We start from the raw sequence: 19,245 nt of genomic DNA on the forward strand, positions 1-19,245 counted from the left end.
GATTTTAAGTAATAAAATATTTCTTACAAAAGTAGATGGAAAAACTGTCGCATTTCCTTCGCTATATATTGTTGTTTTATTTTGTAATTAATGATATGTGTTTTTGGAATCAAAATCAATCATGTTTTTATTCATCCAAAAAGAAAAATAATCATTTTTAATGTGTTTGGAAACAAGTTATTCGTTGAGGGCCGGCCCAACGAAACATTAGTCAATTTGGTCTGTGACGCTAAAATTAAGGGGCTTTCAGGATTCAAACACCGCCTCTAAATTCATTGTAAACTTACCTTAATTATTGTTTATAAATTAATTTCTAGACCATTTCTATGTTTTTCATCCACGTCTCAATTGAAGGTCGAATATTTTTTAGTGGACTCAACATATACTGATGAATGATTGATAAATTGATCACCTTGAAATGTATTATAAGATAATGTTGTTGTAGGTAGCATTAAATATTAATTCACATGATCAGTCATTCATTCTCTGTTTTAGGAGATTACTCATCTCATGTATATATAATGGTTAAAAAATAGATAATTTGCATTTACCTTTCATATATATATATATATTAATTAGTATTTTTTTTCCTTTTATATATTATAATTTTTACATGATGAATGTCAAAATGTCATAAAATAAAACTTAAGAAAACGTGAATACAAATAACTCGTTAAAAAACGTACGCTTGACCAAGTTTCAGTATGCATTAGCTAGCGATTCCCACGCGTCCATGCATCATCAATGCTTTCCTCTCTACGTGTCTTCTTCTTTGTCCTCATATATATATGCGTGTTTATATGATAACTATCCTCCGATCACTTCATACGGAAACAAAGCTTTGGTAGCTAGTTGGCACTGACATATATATATATATAGATATATTGGAGCACTTCATTTAATATTAATAATCAGTGGGGCATAACCAAAATGGCTCAGATGCCAAGGGCAGCAGTTGATCCCCTGGTGATGGGAAGAGTTATCGGAGACGTGGTGGACATGTTCGTCCCGACGGCGGAACTGGTGGTGCGATACGGCGCCGCAACACAGATAAGCAATGGATGTGAAATCAAGCCATCCATGGGGGCTGAGAGGCCTACTGTTCATATCAACGGATCCTCTGATAATTACTACTCTCTTGTTAGTGATCAAACTAATGACTAATCAAATTTCTAAATTAAATTAATGAATTGATTTTATTTGGGGGTCAATATCATATTCGTGGGTTTTAATTTGTTTTTATTTAGGTGATGGTTGATCCCGATGCTCCAAATCCAAGCGAGCCAACTTTCAGAGAGTGGCTGCATTGGCAAGCGCGTTAATTAATTTTCATATATCATGATTTAATTACTATTTAGATTTTCAATTAATTTATACATGGACACATGGGAAACATGCTTGCATGTATAAACAAATATGTTAAATGATTTTTTTTTTTTGGGTGCAGGCTAGTAACGGATATACCGGGAGGATCAGATGCCAGTGAAGGTACGGATAGTACATTCGGTGTTTGGTTTAATTGATATGATTATTGAATGATTATTAAATGAATGATAAAAGACATGATAAATAAGGATTGGTAAATTGTGTTGAAAATAGTATTGTGTTTGGCTTGATTTTTAGGAATAAGATTAAATAATGGTTTAAATTTTTTTTTTGCCAAAAATATTATTTATGTTTTATTTTTATTGGATGGGTGGTTTTTAGGTTGGTGGAAAAGAGTAATTATGAAATTTATGTGTAAGATAAAAACAAGGATAAATAATATAAAATAATTTTATTCTTTCTAGGTTAGATTAACTTGTTTTAATAAAAATCCTATCAAACAATGAATTAAATAAAAAATCACACATAAACCTACCTAATCCCTTGTACCAAACTTTATTTTTTTTAGGTTAAATTAACTTGTTTTAATAAAAATCCTAACAAACAATAGATTAAATAAAAAATCATACATAAACATACCTAATCCCTGTACCAAACACTGCGTCACATTGAATGATTGATATGCATGTATATATGTCAACGCACAAATGGTTGGCAATTGAAATATTATGGAGTACTTGGCATGCATATATATATATACAGGGAAGGAGGTGATGCCATACATGGGGCCTCAGCCGCCAGTGGGCACCCATCGTTATGTGTTCGCTGCGTTTCAGCAGCATGGGCAGATGGAAGCCGCGGCGGCGAAGCCAGCGGAGCGGCCCCATTTCAGCACGCGTCAGTTTTCAGTTGAGAATGAACTCGGCCTTCCTGCGGCAGCCTTGTATTTCAACTCATCAAAGATGTGAAATCAAAGCATATGCAAAGTGTACACCAAGTAGTGTAGCTAGCTAGCTAGCTTTAATTTTCATGTTGTAATCTTAGTTTGTAATGTAGCGTTGGAGATTGCTCATCTGTGTAATGTTTTTAAGTAATTTTGTTAATGGGGGACATGCAGGCTAGCTATTATATAAACGAGACAGTTCTCTAAATCCAACTAACCAAAAGAGATCGAATAATCATGATGTGAATTATGTCCCTCCTAAACTAATGTATGGAGAATGGTGGAATATAATGTTTTATATTTCACACTTCGGGAAAAAAAAAGGTGTTAATTAACTTTGCACATTATCTAATTAATATGGTACTAAATAAGATTGTTCTTCCTTTTAAAAAAAATAAGATTGTTCTTATGATGTTTTCTCTTATATAATAAAATTTTTATTTGCCTTAAAAAACTCATGTATGATATTTTTTTTATATATGTCCAAACAATTAAAACTTCTATATTTTTATAGAAAGTTTTTCACATTTTTTGTTATTTATATTAAATTTAAGTCAATGCCATTTTTATTTTTATTTTTAATTTTATCATCATGAATTCTTAGACATAAATATATTTTTAAACGACGCTTAAGGGATAAAATATTAAGAACAAATGTACTAAAAATATTTAATCCACTAGAACCAAAGATCATTCATATTTCAAAAAATTATAAACAATAATAAATTAAAAGAAATTAAAAGCAATCATTAGCTTTTAATCTTTATTTTTTGATTTTTTTATATTAATGATATCTAAAAATTTAATTATATTTTTTTGAGTAACTAACATTTTAGATTAACTTGTTTTGAGAATTGATATTATTATTGGACTTGCTACAAATAAATTCAGTCAATTAAATGTTAAAAGAGTATTATGGTCGATTTCTAGTATAAATCTTAAATATGAACTACACTTGAAAAAAATTGGTGTTCAATTAACGCTCCTTGTGATATATACTTAAATTGATATTGTGTTTTGAGTTTCGATGAGACGAATTTATATATTTGAATTACCCATAAAAATATTATTTCTTATTATAAATATGTAATTCTTATATATTTAAAATCGACGTCTTTCACGAATATTTCTAACAAAGAGACCTACTTTTCGTTCAATCATCACTCGCATTCAATTGTACGTATCACGTGTCTTTCACAATTCTCCGGAAGCAAAAAAAAGCCTCTCTTTAAAGTCGCAAATGATTGTAAATGCCAAATGCTTATAAATCAACGGATACACAGTCCTTTTCTATGGCCTGTAGGCCTGCTTAAATTTGGGCTTTTAAAAAAATAATTCTGAGCCCAATTTTGTCAACCTGTTTTTTTTTTTTTTTTTTTTTTGAAAGAAAACCTGCTTATTTTACCATTTAAAAAAGTTCTTGTTGTGATCTACAAAAATATCATGTTAATATTTGAATCGCAACTGAGTTTTAGCAAAACAAAGACAATTAATTATAATCAATTGTTATAATTCTAATTATATCAACATATTTTTATATTATATATATAAATGCCCCCAACCCTTTGTAGTCCATATAAAATTAGGTAGTGTTCAACTTACCGTTTTACCCGAATCATAAATTCAATGTCTTATGATTTGCAACATCAATAATATTCCATTAATTATGCTCATATGTAAAAATATTAACCATCGAATGCATAATTTGTATAATATTCATGGGATAAAATCTCATTAACCGTAAAATTATATGGTTATTAGATGGGTGCTTGTTGTCCCAATTTCGTCCTATGACGTAATTACGTGCATAATCACATCTAATTGTCAAAATGACGACCGAAACTTCCTTCAATTTATAATCAATCTTATTATATATAACAATAATAATATAATTTACGATTTACCTTTAACCAAATGTGATTTGGATAGCAGGTGGTGGTTTCTTTTCAGGCAAGCTATCAAAGACGAAAACGGTAAACAAACGAAGAGTCCAAACGGGAATTGAATCAGCTCTTGCCTCTTCTCACTTTGGATCCGAACCTTTTTCTTCTTGCTCCTCATTCTTTCATGATCTCTTGCTAAATAAGAAGTTGAGTTCAGACGGTGTTATTCATTATGTTCAATCTGTGAAAAGTGATAGATGCTTATGGTTGAATCTTCGTTATTCTTTACAAAATGTTTGTCGGCGACATAGTACGCATTCTACTCACATCAGCTTCTATCCTCTTGTCTCACGCCCAGTTTCATCATGTCAAGGTTTGCTTTCTTTGTTTTCCTTGATTTTACCTAATTAAAAGTAAAAGGGTCTTTTTCGGTTGCTTTTTTTTTTTAAAAAAAATTATTTCTTTCGTATTTGTATTTAGAATCATTTAGATTTTATTGATTAGAGTTGTTCGCATTTTTTGTAATTTATTTGAACTTGTATTTTTCAAGCTGTCGAATCTTTCTTTTTTACTGGGTGGAAATCATGTGTTTGCGGCTATTAATGTGGAGGTGTTTTACTCAGTTAACCAACGCATTGGCATGATCTAGTCTTGCATTATTCTGTTGAGTGCAAAAAATACATGGAAATTGGTCACTTTTAGTTTGTGTAGAGTTGATGCTTTTTGAATACATGAAAGGGCAGGCAGTTTCGTTTGTACAAATGTTGGTTTTTTTATTAGTAGCGGTGGGGTTTTGACCTCCAAAGCTGTTGCAGATTCTTGACTGATAGAAACATCTGGAGAGTGTCACAATCTTCACTGATAAACCGAGTTAGCATCTATTCGGAAAGATCAAAACATGGTTCCTTTGACAGAGCCGGTTTCAACTGTTCTCTCCAATATAGACTCTACCTGCAGTATTCTTTTCCCAGCAGAAGACATGTTTGGAATGTGACACCTGATATTGGAAAAGGTTTCTATAATGGTTATATTCGGCGGTATTCAGTTCTTCCATTGAGTAATACCATAACTCATCATGCTGGAGTTGCTTGGAAGAGGTGGGCACAAGTGTGCGTGCGTAGTGGCTGGAATTTTCTCCCCTTACACAGGACGGCCCAGGCTGTCAGCTTGGCCTTGAGCAATTCTTACATGGTTGTTCCTGGTATATTTGCTCTAGTCTGTGGAACACAGGTGGTATGGGCACAAGCGATTCATGACAATAATGTCTTTCGGCCAAGAAATACTTTATACATACGTGCAGAAGACAGCCATCTCTTCTTGACTAGATTGATCCTATCCATATTCGATGGCTTTTTGTTGTTATTAAGAGCTATATTTTTGGTTGTTCTGTTTACACCAAGCATTGCCATGGCTCCATTTGCGGATAGTTTTGGACCTCAATTCAGGGAATTGTGGCTCCAGGTTATTCATCAAACTCTAGAAAGAGCAGGACCTGCCTTCATAAAATGGGGCCAGTGGGCTGCCACACGACCAGATCTCTTTCGTACAGACTTGTGCAGCGAATTGTCAAAGCTTCAGACAAAAGCCCCGGAACATAGTTTTGCCTACACAAAGAAGGCTATTGAGAAAGCTTTTGGCCGTAAGATTTCTGAAATTTTTGATGACTTTGAGGTAGAACCTGTGGCATCTGGAAGTATTGCTCAAGTACACAGGGCTTCTCTCCGGTCTCGATATCCTGGTCGTCAGATGAAACCATTGCTAGTTGCAGTAAAGGTGAGACATCCAGGAGTTGGCGAATCTATAAAACGGGATTTTGAGATAATTAATATAGTGGCCAAAATCTCAACCTTCATTCCCGCTCTGAATTGGTTGAGATTGGATGAAAGCGTACAGCAGTTCGCAGTTTTTATGATGTCTCAGGTTGATCTTTCTCGAGAAGCTTCTAACTTGAGCCGCTTCATTTATAATTTTCGTAGATGGAAGGATGTTTCCTTCCCAAAACCTGTATATCCTTTAGTACATCCAGCTGTTTTGGTGGAAACTTTTGAGCACGGAGAAAGTGTTTCTTACTTTGTGGATGAGCTTGAAGGGAACGAGCGACTAAAAAGTTCACTTGCCAATATTGGAACACATGCTTTGCTTAAGATGCTTCTGGTAATAATATGTTTTCTTTTCCGTCTTTCCAATATCGTCGTCATGCATTCTATGCTGGTAATTCAAATTGAACAACCATTCCTTTTGTTCCAATTCCCTTCGCTATGAAAACTAATTATGTTCTTATTGTTCGCAATTTATGGTTAGCTACTTATACTTATGTTTTCTGATATTTTTTCTCTTTGCTTTGTCAGGTAGACAACTTTGTTCATGCTGACATGCATCCTGGAAACATCATAGTTCGTGTAGGTAGAAACAAATCTTCCCGGAAAAAGCTGTTCAAAACCAAGCCTCATATCATATTTATTGACGTGGGAATGACTGCGGAACTTTCTAATTATGATCGCTTAAATTTACTCGAGTTCTTTAAAGCTGTTGCTCGTAGAGATGGCCAAACTGCAGCACAGTGCACTCTGAGATTATCAAAGAAACAGAACTGCCCAAACCCTGAGGCCTACATTCAGGTGAATCTTTAATGCTGAATGATATTAGATGCGGAACCTTAGACACATCCTTCAGAGTTTGGGCACCACCCTTACCATCAGTGACTTACCTTTTTGGTACACTAGTTCCAGTTTGGTAGACACTGGAGAAAAGGAGCTAAAAAAACAATGCTGGTAACTAGAGTAATTACAAGTCACAATTGGGTGAGAAAATGTTGAAGATGTGATCCTTCTGTGGCAGTTTGTCCTTGCTAACAAATCACATAAAAAGCATCTTCTCTTTTTTAATTTAATTTTTCTCATGTGGTACCACCGTTTCTCAATAAAGTTTTTTTGTCATATTATTGTGTGTGATTTGTAGAAAATTTTATTTAATCTTGTAAAGCTCTTCAATTAACGTTACTTGGCAGGAAGTGAAGGAATCATTTGATTTTTGGGGTACACCGGAAGGAGATCCGATTCATCCTGCTGACTGCATGCTACAAGTTCTTGAGCAAGTCCGGCGTCATAAAGTCAATGTTGATGGCAATGTTTGCGCTGTGATGGTCACAATTTTGGTCCTTGAGGTACTCTTGCCTAATTTTTCTTTTTGCGTAATTGGGTTGAAGGAAGGAATATTATTCCTAGTCTACGGGCGGATGCAACCTGTGATGTTTATTAACTTTGGTCGAGAATTCTTGGTATCCTTTGGTTACGCTGTTCAATAATAATTGGTAACTCATTCTCATTTACAGGGCTGGCAGCGGAAGCTTGACCCAGAATATGATATGATGCATACATTACAAACACTGCTTCTTAAAGCCGATTGGGCGAAATCACTTTCTTACACAATTGAAGGACTCATGGCCCCGTGAATGGCTTTGAACAATCCCATATCATTTGTTTTGGTTAACTTTGAAGTTAGAACAATTCATTTTGCAGTATGTTCTGCCTCTACATCATGCAAAATTTCAGCCAGTTTGGTTCAAAGTAGTAGGTTTTTCCCTATGTTTAATGGTCTCCTATTTTGGCAGAGAGAAAATGTGAACAATAGCATTAAAAACAACGTAGCAGGTTCTACACAAATGTTCTGATTCTTGTTCACAGCTACGTATTTTGATGGTTATCAGAACATTTTGTACACTGTATTCACAACATTAGTTACAAGTTCCACGAGATTGGAAAATTTGTACAAAATACATGAAAGCTATATAACGGTAGTTTTATTTTAGTCTGTGATATGTTTTCCCAATGGCATCATCCTGGACAATGCCTAGAACCTTGGTTGGGGGTTCATGCCAAATCTGAGGCTTCAACAGTTGATGTCCCATTTTCGCAAATTTGTCAGCAGCCATGTTTCCCTCTCTGAAAACATGAGCGAGAACATAATTCTCGATTTCCCGTAGCATCAATCGTATACAACGGACATGCATCTGCATTTCTTTGCTTTTAGCTTCTCTGTTTCGAGATATTACATCTATTGTACTCTTGGAATCTCCTTCTATGAGCACATAATCCCAGCGATTTTGAAGCACAAGATCAAGGCCTTTCCGCATGGCAACCAATTCGGCAATTGTGCTGTTGGATTGTCCAATGCGTTCTGCATAGCCAAGCAGAAATTCAGCGTTATGGTTTCTGAATATCCCTCCAATGCTGGCTTCCCCTGTCTTGTATATGCATGATCCGTCAAAATTTAGTTTCGTCCAGCCTATTTCGGGCTTTTCCCATCTCACATTTATGGCTTTCTCGTGCAGTTTCCTGGATAAAACATGAAATGGTCTGTAAATTGCTGTCTTACAACAAAATAATCTTGAAATTGCTGGCAACATTTCGAAGGTAATGTGTACAAAATGTGACAGAGAAAGGATGGTGTCGAGGTTGAAATATTAAGATTGGATAATGTAAGAAAACACGCATGGCTTCATGCAATTTGTGAAGGGAACTTGGAGTAGAGGATAAGCAAGGTGGCATGAGAATTTCATGGATACAAGGTAAGACTTGACACTTGGATTCCTTGTTTTCGTTCTCAGGAAATTATCACAAAAAGGATTATGCATGGGGGGAGTGCAAGTGGACTTGATTTCACAGCAGTTTTTTACCATTGTTTTTAAATTTTTAACTGTCAATAACCGTCTTCTTGCTTTGGCACCACGAACCCCGTTGGTTACTGGCCTGTCTTTAAAAAAATGGAGACGTGGTTTTAAGTTTCCTGGCTTCTATAAGTGGGTTTTCTTTATTTTATATATTGCATTTTATATACCGCATAACATAATTATAATTTAATCCATTTATTTTATTTTTTCATTTAAATTTAATGACGGGGATTTGCTTTTAATTTGGTGTGTGGGTTTATAAACAAAATGGAGGGTAATTAAGTACACTCATTCAAATGTTCAAAAGTAGTTTTTTTAGAGTTTCAAATATTAAATATTGCATGTGATTGGCGTATATCTAAAACTGTTATTTTTTCCGCGAATTTAAATCATCATCTATCCTATAAATCTTTTTTCTTTTTTAATTTTGTCGCACATTATTTCAGAAGAAGCCGGGAATGCATCGATTTTACATATTCTCAAGCACATTAATGTTGAAGAATAACATGTATGAAAGTCTAATGAAGAATGTTTAATGAATTAAATAAGATACAAGAAACGAGTTAGTATTGCAGTAATCAGCCTCTTAAGCGGGACATTTCATCCCCTGCAGGAGATTTGGAGACCTTAAGACATGCTGCATACATGATCATGATACCTTATGATTTTTCTCGTGTTTATTTGTCTATTATCTTTTGTTTGACCATGATTTTGAAATATAATTCATTCATCTAATGAGTCTTTCGCTTCGAGCAATATTGCCAAGAATATTGGATGGCCTACGACATTTTGAAGAGAAAAAGAAGCCCAAGGACATCACAAAGAATGCCCCCAACTTGGCCATGTTGAGAAGAATTAGATCGCCTTATAAATTGTCTAGCCCTTTTGTCTGCTTCTCATCGGTATCTCAGGTCTCTTCAGGTCCCATATCTTGTTATTATATACTCAGCAAATGATATGATTCCGGTACACGAGTTGAACTTGTTGCAAAAAATGAGCCTAGTCATCATCTGTCTCATATTTACATACTGGGAAGCACCAACAACAATGTGCAAATAGCTGTTTCTGGTTCCGTGCATACATGCCTTAATTTGTTTACAGAACCTGCAGTTGCTATATTAATACAGAACATAATACATGCCCGCCGCGCATCAATTTGTGTTCCTATATGATGCAGCGAAGCATATGATGCTCCACGGTGCATATGAATTAAAATCGATACCAGTATAAACCGCAATGCATGATGTGTTCTCTTTCACATAAGATGTCATCATTTGAGGAGCTAGCTGGGGGCTCGTACAATGGGGGGGACAAGCTAGCCAGCCCAAATTTGGACGTACGTAGATGCCGCCGGCCAAGGCCTTATTATGGCAATTGGCATTGTTCTGAGCATTTCAAAACGGGGAAAAAAAAAACTCTTGATGAAGCTGAGTTTTCAAAGAAAGTCTCATCAATTTCTTGGAGCGACCAATAGTTCTTGGTTTTACATCAACATACGGTAGTACCACATGATCAACAGCACCTTTACCTTATGATAAATATGTTTGATTGATGGAATGGAATCACGGTGACATGGATCCAACTCACAGATTCTATGAGCAATTGGCACAAATATTGGTCCCAAAACAATCAGTTGCCGAAAAATATGAAAACTTTGGACATATATATTGCTTTTTCGTCAACAGACAGGAGAAAGAATAAAGTAAAACAAATTAATCCACTGGAGAAGGAACAAGTTCGCGAGTTATCATAAAATACTCCATCACAAGTCCACACCACACAAGACATTCTTCACGTGCTTATGCACTAACAATTGCTGTATGCTCCACTACTCATATTCTGAGTGAATAGTACTCCGATATGTGAAACTAGATTAAATGATTTTAAAAGCCAGAAATTAATGGCCTTACACCACCAAATGAACGAGCTGGAATCAGGCTCCGGAGCGTCCACGCCACGCTCCGACCACCACCACCACAACGACGACTGTGCCCCGTCCCAGCAGCCAAGAATCCGCTTCATGTGCAGCTTTGGCGGGAAAATCGTGCCCCGCCCCCACGACAACCAGCTCCGTTACGTCGGCGGCGACACCCGCATCGTTTGTGTTCACCGCCACACCAATTTCTCGTCCCTCCTCTCCAAACTCTCCAAGCTATCGGGCACGATAAACATGAGCATAAAGTACCAGCTACCCAACGAAGACTTAGACGCGCTGATCACGGTCACTTCCGATGAAGACGTCGAAAACATGATGGAAGAGTATAATCGGCTCGCCCACAGCCATAAATCGGCTCGGCTCAGGTTGTTTCTTTTCCCGACAGATATGGCCGCCACCAGCATCAACTCCCTTCTCGACGGCTCAGCTAAGCGGGAGAGCTGGTTCGTCGACACTCTTAATGGTGGGCCGGCAATCCTCGATCGCGGCCGGTCGGAGGTGTCATCGGTTGTTTCCGAGGTACCGGATTACTTATTCGGTTTGGATAATTCCGACGATGCCATGAAAGACGTTAACAAGATGAAAAATAAGATCCTTTTAAAAGAAAGCATACCCATATCCGACCCGGGTTCACCCGCCCCGGTAGTTTCATCACCGTTCGGCTCCACACCACCACCGGCCGCAGCCACAGTGATTCCCGATCTTCCTCATGTCAGAACCAAACCCGTTAACCCGGTTCAAGCAGTGGAACCCACCAAGGAAGCTCAAGTTATCCAAGAAATGGTCAACGAGAAAATGGATCCCCAGCTGACAGAGTATTCGGGCACACCCATATGGCATTACCCAAGTCAAGTAGTGCAGCCTGTACCGACAGTTTATTACGTTCCCGGTGGTCATATTCCGACCGGAAACATCCCGGTTCAACCCGTTCCGATTCCAGGTCAGTTCTTACGGCCCTTCCAAGTAGCTTCAAATCAAGTACCTGCCGGGTTTCCGGTGTACGGTGCTGGCATGACACGGTATGAAATGCCCGTCAGAATTATATCCGATAATTCAAGTCAAGCAATGTATTATTCAGCCAGAAATCCCGGGATAGTTCCGGGTGGAGGAGAAATGCAGGGACCCGGAAAAGATGTAATGTCGGGTCGGGCCGCTCAAGGATCTTGAATTCTTGATATGAACATATCACTGAAAAAACTAGTACATGTATTACTGCCGTGGTATTTTGTATCTATTACATGATTATCCATTCATTTGATTTGGAAAAAATTTTAAAAAAATTTATGTAGGATATTCATGTAATTTTAAATGTCATGTCTAATCCAACGTGTAAGACTCTGTGTACATGTAGCATTACACAATTAAAATTGGAAAAAAAAAAACAGAAAAGGAATACAATATTGAAAATTGGGTAATGCTACATTTACACTAAAGGTTACACGTTGGATTACACATTTCATTTGAAATTACATGATTATCCCTGCACTTTATTTGGAAAAAATCTTTCAAAAATGCATATAGGATAATGATGTAATTTCAAGTATAACGTGTAACATGTAGAATTACCCTTGAAAATTAGCATCAATTTCTCATTGTCTAGGGTAGTTACAATTAGAAATACATTCATACACCGAAAGTACCTCACGTACAATGTATTTATTATTGTTTTATTGAAGAAAAAAAAAACTTGAGGATACATTTGAAAAAAGAAACATAAAAACACAAAAAATACAAGAGAAAATCAATTTATGAATATGACAGAAACCGATTGTTTGTTTCACATTGCAATTACTTGCCCACGATAAGCTTAGCTCTGGCATGGCCCTCATTGATCTGAAACTGATCTCCCAAACCGAAATGGATCATCAAAAACCAAACCATGGTGACCAGCTCACCGCCTTTGCTTAGTTGCTGCGCGTGCGTGTTCGCCCTGCAATTTATTGCAGCATAAGACATCATCTCCACCCAAACTTTGCTCATCATCAACCATTTACTTTTCCCCGAATTCGCTTCCCATTCTTTCAGTTGTTTGGCCAGAATGCATCCATCAAACAGCACTGACTTGCTCCTATCTCCCTTTATCGCCACCGGCATAACTTCTGTGTTAACATCAAGCATTGCGGCGCAGGCTTTTCTTTGATTCTTTTCTTCATTATCCCCGATTTTCAAGAATGGGAACCAGCTCCTGTAATCATCCAAATACTTTTTGGCTTGTGTCTCTGTCTTCTCATATGCTTTCTTCACATCACAGCCATTCGTCACAAGAGATATTATATATGCCCAAGGCAGAACAAAGAGGGCAACTACACGTGCAATGAACATAACAATTGCACTACAAATGGAATTCAAGAAACCAGAACCGATGGTTTCTTTCGTTTTCCAGTCCTCGAATTCACCGGCAAAAAAGCTTTTGGCCTCTGCACATGTGTCTCGGAATCTGATTTGCCCGATGCCTGCGACTTTAGACATCATTTGAGGTTGCATGATGAGTAGATATAACATGTAGTCGGAAAGCAGCTTGGAGAAAACCATGTGCTTCGCTTCTTCTTCGGTCAAATCACAGCGATAAGCTTCATCATTGTAGCAGAGTTCAGTGGCAATATGCCATACCAGAAGGCTCTGGTCATAATCCACCTCAAGAATATAAGGAAGGAACTCAGTGCAGCTCTCGACTCGCAGGGTCCAATCACCTCTTGCAGCACTTATCTCCTTGGCTGTATACAAATCATCCGCCATCTTAGACTTCATATGCAGCTCGTCGAATATGTGCTTTCTCAGATCTTTAGTAAATCGTTTCTGTTTCACATATTTGCGCTTGTCAAGAAATGTGGTTAACATAAAGAGATTGATAATCTTCTCCTTCAAAGGTGGACGAGGATTCAGACAATAAAATATCAAGTTGTAGCACAACACAGACTCGGACCAACGGCGGAGCAGGGGATGCAAAAACCTGCCCAAGTAGCCATTAGAGCTCGCCTCACCACCACCTGCGAACTGCTTCGGATTCGTGAGGTCTACATCTGGCAGCTTTTTTACAGAAACAGTAACCCAATCAGAGGTAACGAGCTTGATGAAAGCTATTACATCTAAAGCAATGGCTCCAATAAGCAAGGTGTAACTAAGGGCGACATCACGAGGATCGTTAAAGTTTGTCTTGTCCACACAATAGAAGAGGCCAAGTGAAGTAACAACTAAAGAAAAGGAAATGAATCGGAAAAAGTATCCTAAAGAAGAGTACACAACAACCACCTTGCTGAAGAGGGATTCGTATATGAAATTAAGTTCCACCTCTATCAACTTAAAAGCATCTTCGTCATTTCTCTCCAGGAAAAAATCTCTACTTTGATTACGTTCGCGAGAGCTGAATATGAGGTCGACGATTAGGCCCTTGAAAGTCACGAAGAAGCGATGTGCGTAAAGCACCACTTCTGTATCAGTCAGCTTCCCTTCTTTCACCCTATCCACAGATTTGACTCCTCGCTCGGGTTCATTAACCATTTCAATGCGTGTCGGTAGGTTGGCGTCTTTCATCGAACCGTACACATCCATGAGCTCGGCATAGTTGGGGCCAGGATCAGGAGCCTTAAGCATGGACTCCTTGAATCTATTGAAGCTGGCAAGATAGAGTGATAATGTCCTTTCCGCGTATTTTATAAGGCCATCGACGAAAATGAATATTGTTGGCATCCATAACATGTTGGTGGGCAGAGACTGAAGAAACACGTATATTGCAGCCACGGATTGGAAAAAGAGGCCTGCTAAATGCCTGAGCCAGAGCTCATTATCCTCTAGAGCAAATGCAGATATTGTATCAGGGCCACCGAGATGTACCAGAAGAAATGGCGCCCAAAATGCTAGAAGATCCGAATCAAAGTCGCCCTTTTTGTTACCGCAGTCTTTTCTGTCGCCTTGGCTGTTGGAGATTATTCCAACGGCGAAATTAGCAGCCCAATCAGCCAGCAAGTATGCAGACCAGAGAATAAGGAATATGAAATCATTCTTGGTTCGCTTCCTCAAAGGGGAAACGAATATTAGAATAACTTGCAGAGAGAGGCTTAAGATGAGGATGGACCGAAGTTCCCATAACTCCCATAGCTTCTTCAAGTTCTTGGGTATAGGAATCTCCATACCATACAGACTCCTCTGTTTTGGCCTTCTTCAAACCTGTGGAAAACATCAAGTTATACACGCAGAGAATGTTAAAACAAGTAAACAGATGATGAAAATAATAAAACAAGAAAATCAAAGAGAATATAATGTGGGAATTGAACATATTAATGAACTGACTGGGAACTCTCACTCAGTGCATGAAATCTGGAGTCTGCGCTTGTGTATGAGAGAATTAATGATCCATATTTATAGCATGCATGCGTTACACGTGAATCTTACACTAAAAATTGGACTTGAAGCAATTCCAAGAATATTGGGGTCTTTGGATATAGGGAGAGGAGAGCCAATGATTTCAGGAGTAGATTTGTTGTTACACTCCAGGAATAAATGACTCCATTAAAGAAAAGCTGCAGCGTCAGTCACTTGTAAGTTTTGATTTAAAAACAGAAAAGTTTTCGTTACTTCAATGTGATGGTTGCATTAAAAATAATCGAAACCAAATGGGGTTCCGATATTTGCTTTCAAGATAATTCGCGCTGTTGAGAAAAACTACATGTATATGTACGACTAGACTAGATTGATTTTCTTAATGTAGAGCTAATTGCTTGGGTCAATATATGAGCAAACTCTGCTACCAAAATTTCACTTTAATTTTCTCTTTGAAAAAGTGATAAGAATAATTAGCATAGTTCAAAAACGTTAATTATTTTGAAGTTCAGCTTACGAAAGGAATATGTTGACATGAATTTGGTTCGTTCTGTCGTTATTCAGCGTTTTAGATTAATGTTTTTATCATAATTTTTTTTTTAAACATAGTTATTTCATTCATAGATAAAATAACAACCGGAAAAAAGGGTTATATATCTTCCAAATATGGACAGACTTTAGTAAATATTATCGTCGATTACTTTCATAATACTTTAAATTAATCTATCATATTATATTTTTAATCGAGAACTTATAAAATTCTAGAGGGTAGAGTTTTTTTAATTTGCGATTACTATGGTTGCTTTCCTAATGTGCCACGATGACTTTAACCAAATATTCGTCGTCCTTAATTACTTCCATAATTATTTTCACGACTTCCTATAATACATTCTTAATAAAGCTTTTTCCCACATTTGTTCGTTATTATAATAGGTTAATAGCTTTTCTTCTGCCTCTTTTTGCATGTTTAATTATAAATCAAATTTTTGTCAACCGTACAAAATCTTGAGATAAAAATATGAATACTATTTTTTTAAAAAAAGGATTTTTTTTGTTATTTTAATTTATATTTTATTTGCATATGAAAAAAATTCGACAAATTTTTAGATATTAATTTGAGTTCTTTTTAAGATAAGTAGCTAGACATTTTATGATGTATATGGAAAGTAATTGCTTTCGATTTTATGTAATATTAATAATAATAAAATAAAATAAAACTTCAATAATAATTTTATGATACAAATTTTCGACGTACGAGACATGCATGCTCTATTAATAAACATACATGAATGATTAATTGCTAATATTTGTACACAATATATAGTAATTAATGTGTTCAAACAACAAAACAATATCCGTGCAATATATTTGTAGTCGATCCGTCTCTAACCATAAATAAACGCATCTCATAGACGATGAACGATCATGATTATTATTCATTGACTATAACAATTGGTATGACGATTTTTTGAATTTTCTTAGTGTTTTTTTTATGATATGAAAACTCACAACTACAATATTTTGTTAATTTTCGATGTACACTGGATAATTCTCTCAACATAACTTTTTTACTTTTTTGGTTTGACATTAATTGATGACAAGAGATTTTATTCAGTCTCTTTGATTTTTCTTGAGCCACTTGGTTTGCAGGGTAAACGACTAAAAGTTCACGCATGATGCATCATATCTAATATCTAATATCTAATATCTATCACTATCACTATCACTATCTTAAAAGCATGAATATGAAACTCAATTATGTATTTACGTATGTATCCTTTATAATGTATATTTGGTCTTTCTTACCTTACCTTACCTTTCCATTCTATATTATATTATTTATAATAATTAGATAGATTCATGCATATATAAATTCAGATTACACATTAATAATTAGCATTAATGATTAATAAATGATATTGACTATGGTTTAATATTTACTGTCTATCTTTTATAATTTCATGATTAGATTATTACTGTCAATGAATTTATTAAAACTCAATCTTCATCTTATTAATGTTGTCGTTATTTGAATTGTTTTAAATTTAAATTTAAAAATATATTTAGTAATTATTCTAATGATATGATTTTGTTTAAATTTCTTAACCGCCTTCAACCGAAATAAAATTAAATGTTGGAATAAGATTGATTTAATTCAAAACGATCAATATAGTAATCAATGGAACAATGTGGCTTCATTCAATTATCATATTACAATAATCAAACATATATTATTTTTATTAAAACCATAAAGGTTCCTCAATGAATTAAAAATATAATAATATTAATATTTATATAAAATAATTTGAAATTTATCCAAAACAAAATAAAGCAAATTATAATTAAATAAACATATGCCAATTCAATATTCCACAAATTTAATATTTTAATTCATTTAAAGCCAAATTTTAATTTATATTACTCAAATTATGTAACAAAAATTTAATCAACCAAAATGGAAATTGAACAACATCAAATACGTATGTTTGTAGGTTTAATTAAGGCAGCACGTACAGATGAAGGAAAGGTGTATTTTCATTTTTTATTTTTATTTTGTGAATTGATGGGTTTGGGCCTATGTTTTAAGTCCAAATTTAGGATCTGTTGGATGTTGGGCCTCCATTCATTTGGGCCGACAATATAGATAATTGATGTCTTAGATTACCATTATTGTTGTGATTTTTTTTTTTTTTCTTTATAGGCCCGGAGAAACAAATGGATATATATTATATACGCTAATACGCATAGCAAGTATATTCTCACATATATGATAGAGGTAGCCGTAGGAGATGGAACAATGTATTTTTTATTTGTTTGATATACGTGTCAAAATTAAAAGGGTATCTTTGGCATCCATTAGAAAGATAAAGAAAATATATAAAAAAAATAAGCTCAAAGAAAGAAAAAGAAAGAGAGAGAGGAATCAATCAACTAATTGAATATTTATTTTAGGGAAAAAAAAATTGAAGAAGAGAGAAAGGTAATTAAAGAGAGAATATGAAGAAAAGGTGTGGATTGGAGTCTTGTACGAGAAGGCTTATTTTAGAAAACGACCAACCTTCTATCATTTGCGAATTCTCACCCTAAGAATTCGATTCCTTTTACTTTTTCATGTAAATTTAATAAACCCCTTTCCTTCTTGCTAAATCCGACCGGGTTTATTTTAGAACCGGCCCTTCAATTCATTTGTTCGAACTAAATTAATTTTTAATTCAAAGAGGCGTATCGGATAGAGTTGTCTCCCTTTTGTTCAAGTTTTCAAATCATGCAAGTTTAGTATCTCATGCAATATATAATTTGAGCATATTTTGACTTAAATGTACACTTAAAAGATAAAAACTTTCAGGTTCCATATTTTTCACGAACCGATGCACATCGAAAATTTAGAGTTTTTAGATATACTTATGAATATTTCAGTCTCAAAAGAAAATTATTTTGAGTAGTGTATACGAAATAGTTGCTATAGCAGATGTAACTGTAGCAAGGTCGAGCTCCGACTGAGTCGGACTTTAGCCAAGGGGCTGGGGTACTTGGTTCAGGCCTTGTGGCTGGCCGTACGTACTTAATAATATTTGGTTAATTCCTTACTGCCCACTTGAGTAAAGGTGGTAGCAAAAGAAGATTCCCATACCTTGATCCGCTCCTTTAATTTGGTATTCTTTTACGAGAACATGTTTTGGTCCTTTAAACTAGATTCGTCATTCTTGGATTTGTGTGCTCTTAATTTAATTAGAATCGTGGAATTTGCGCTAAGATATTCCCTTTATATATTTTATTCTTTCGCACTTGAACAAATATTCCCTTTTTCTCTCTTAATCCACTTTAGTGTAGAGGAATTATGCAACTTTTTAAAGTTGCATAATTTAAAAAAGAAGGTTTGGATTGATGCTTAACTCTATCTTGAATATCTCCTTGCTCATTTACGGATTTATATGAATATTATAATATTTATGGATGAAATGTTTACTTACTTTTTTCTTCTTCTTTTTTTTTCAAAAAACAAAAACAAAACAAAACAAAACAAATTTATAAGATGAATTAACTCCTGTCCAATAAATTAAACTCAGTATTTAAAAATAAATTCTATTCCCTAAAAAGTACTTCAGTAATATTCCTGAATGATATTATGATTTTCTTATATATTATTACTTTACGTACAAAAACAATTTCA

At 35.4% G+C, this 19,245-nt stretch overlaps 4 protein-coding genes across 5 annotated transcripts; 3 read left to right on the forward strand and 1 right to left on the reverse strand.

The window, feature by feature from the left end:
- Positions 1-790: 790 nt before the first annotated feature.
- On the forward strand, positions 791-2,502 carry LOC140865990 (protein MOTHER of FT and TFL1-like). The gene is made up of 4 exons (XM_073270842.1): positions 791-1,140; positions 1,248-1,309; positions 1,448-1,488; positions 2,089-2,502. The coding sequence occupies exons 1-4, from the start codon at positions 931-933 to the stop codon at positions 2,292-2,294; spliced, it is 519 nt and encodes a 172-aa protein (XP_073126943.1). The 5' UTR covers positions 791-930; the 3' UTR covers positions 2,295-2,502.
- Positions 2,503-4,194: 1,692 nt separating this feature from the next.
- Positions 4,195-7,959, forward strand: LOC140862971 (uncharacterized). Its single transcript, XM_073266015.1, has 5 exons — positions 4,195-4,525; positions 4,968-6,306; positions 6,501-6,770; positions 7,160-7,315; positions 7,484-7,959. The coding sequence occupies exons 1-5, from the start codon at positions 4,518-4,520 to the stop codon at positions 7,601-7,603; spliced, it is 1,893 nt and encodes a 630-aa protein (XP_073122116.1). The 5' UTR covers positions 4,195-4,517; the 3' UTR covers positions 7,604-7,959.
- Positions 7,960-10,476: 2,517 nt separating this feature from the next.
- Positions 10,477-12,098, forward strand: LOC140863630 (uncharacterized). Its single transcript, XM_073267193.1, has one exon. The coding sequence runs from the start codon at positions 10,722-10,724 to the stop codon at positions 11,922-11,924; it is 1,203 nt and encodes a 400-aa protein (XP_073123294.1). The 5' UTR covers positions 10,477-10,721; the 3' UTR covers positions 11,925-12,098.
- A 192-nt stretch (positions 12,099-12,290) lies between these two features.
- On the reverse strand, positions 12,291-15,239 carry LOC140863629 (uncharacterized). 2 transcript variants are annotated; one of them, XM_073267192.1, is made up of 2 exons: positions 15,147-15,239; positions 12,291-14,921 (listed from the first exon to the last, which is right to left on the reverse strand). In XM_073267192.1, exon 2 carries the CDS (start codon positions 14,883-14,885, stop codon positions 12,546-12,548), a length of 2,340 nt encoding a protein of 779 aa, XP_073123293.1. In that variant the 5' UTR covers positions 14,886-14,921; positions 15,147-15,239; the 3' UTR covers positions 12,291-12,545. The 2 variants fall into 2 exon arrangements, with proteins under 2 accessions (XP_073123293.1, XP_073123292.1); XM_073267191.1 differs by lacking the exon at positions 15,147-15,239 and adding an exon at positions 15,058-15,146.
- Between the last annotated feature and the right edge of the window lie 4,006 nt (positions 15,240-19,245).

Source organism: Henckelia pumila, chromosome 4, assembly GCF_033568475.1.
Source record: "Henckelia pumila isolate YLH828 chromosome 4, ASM3356847v2, whole genome shotgun sequence".
Lineage (NCBI taxonomy): Eukaryota > Viridiplantae > Streptophyta > Magnoliopsida > Lamiales > Gesneriaceae > Henckelia > Henckelia pumila.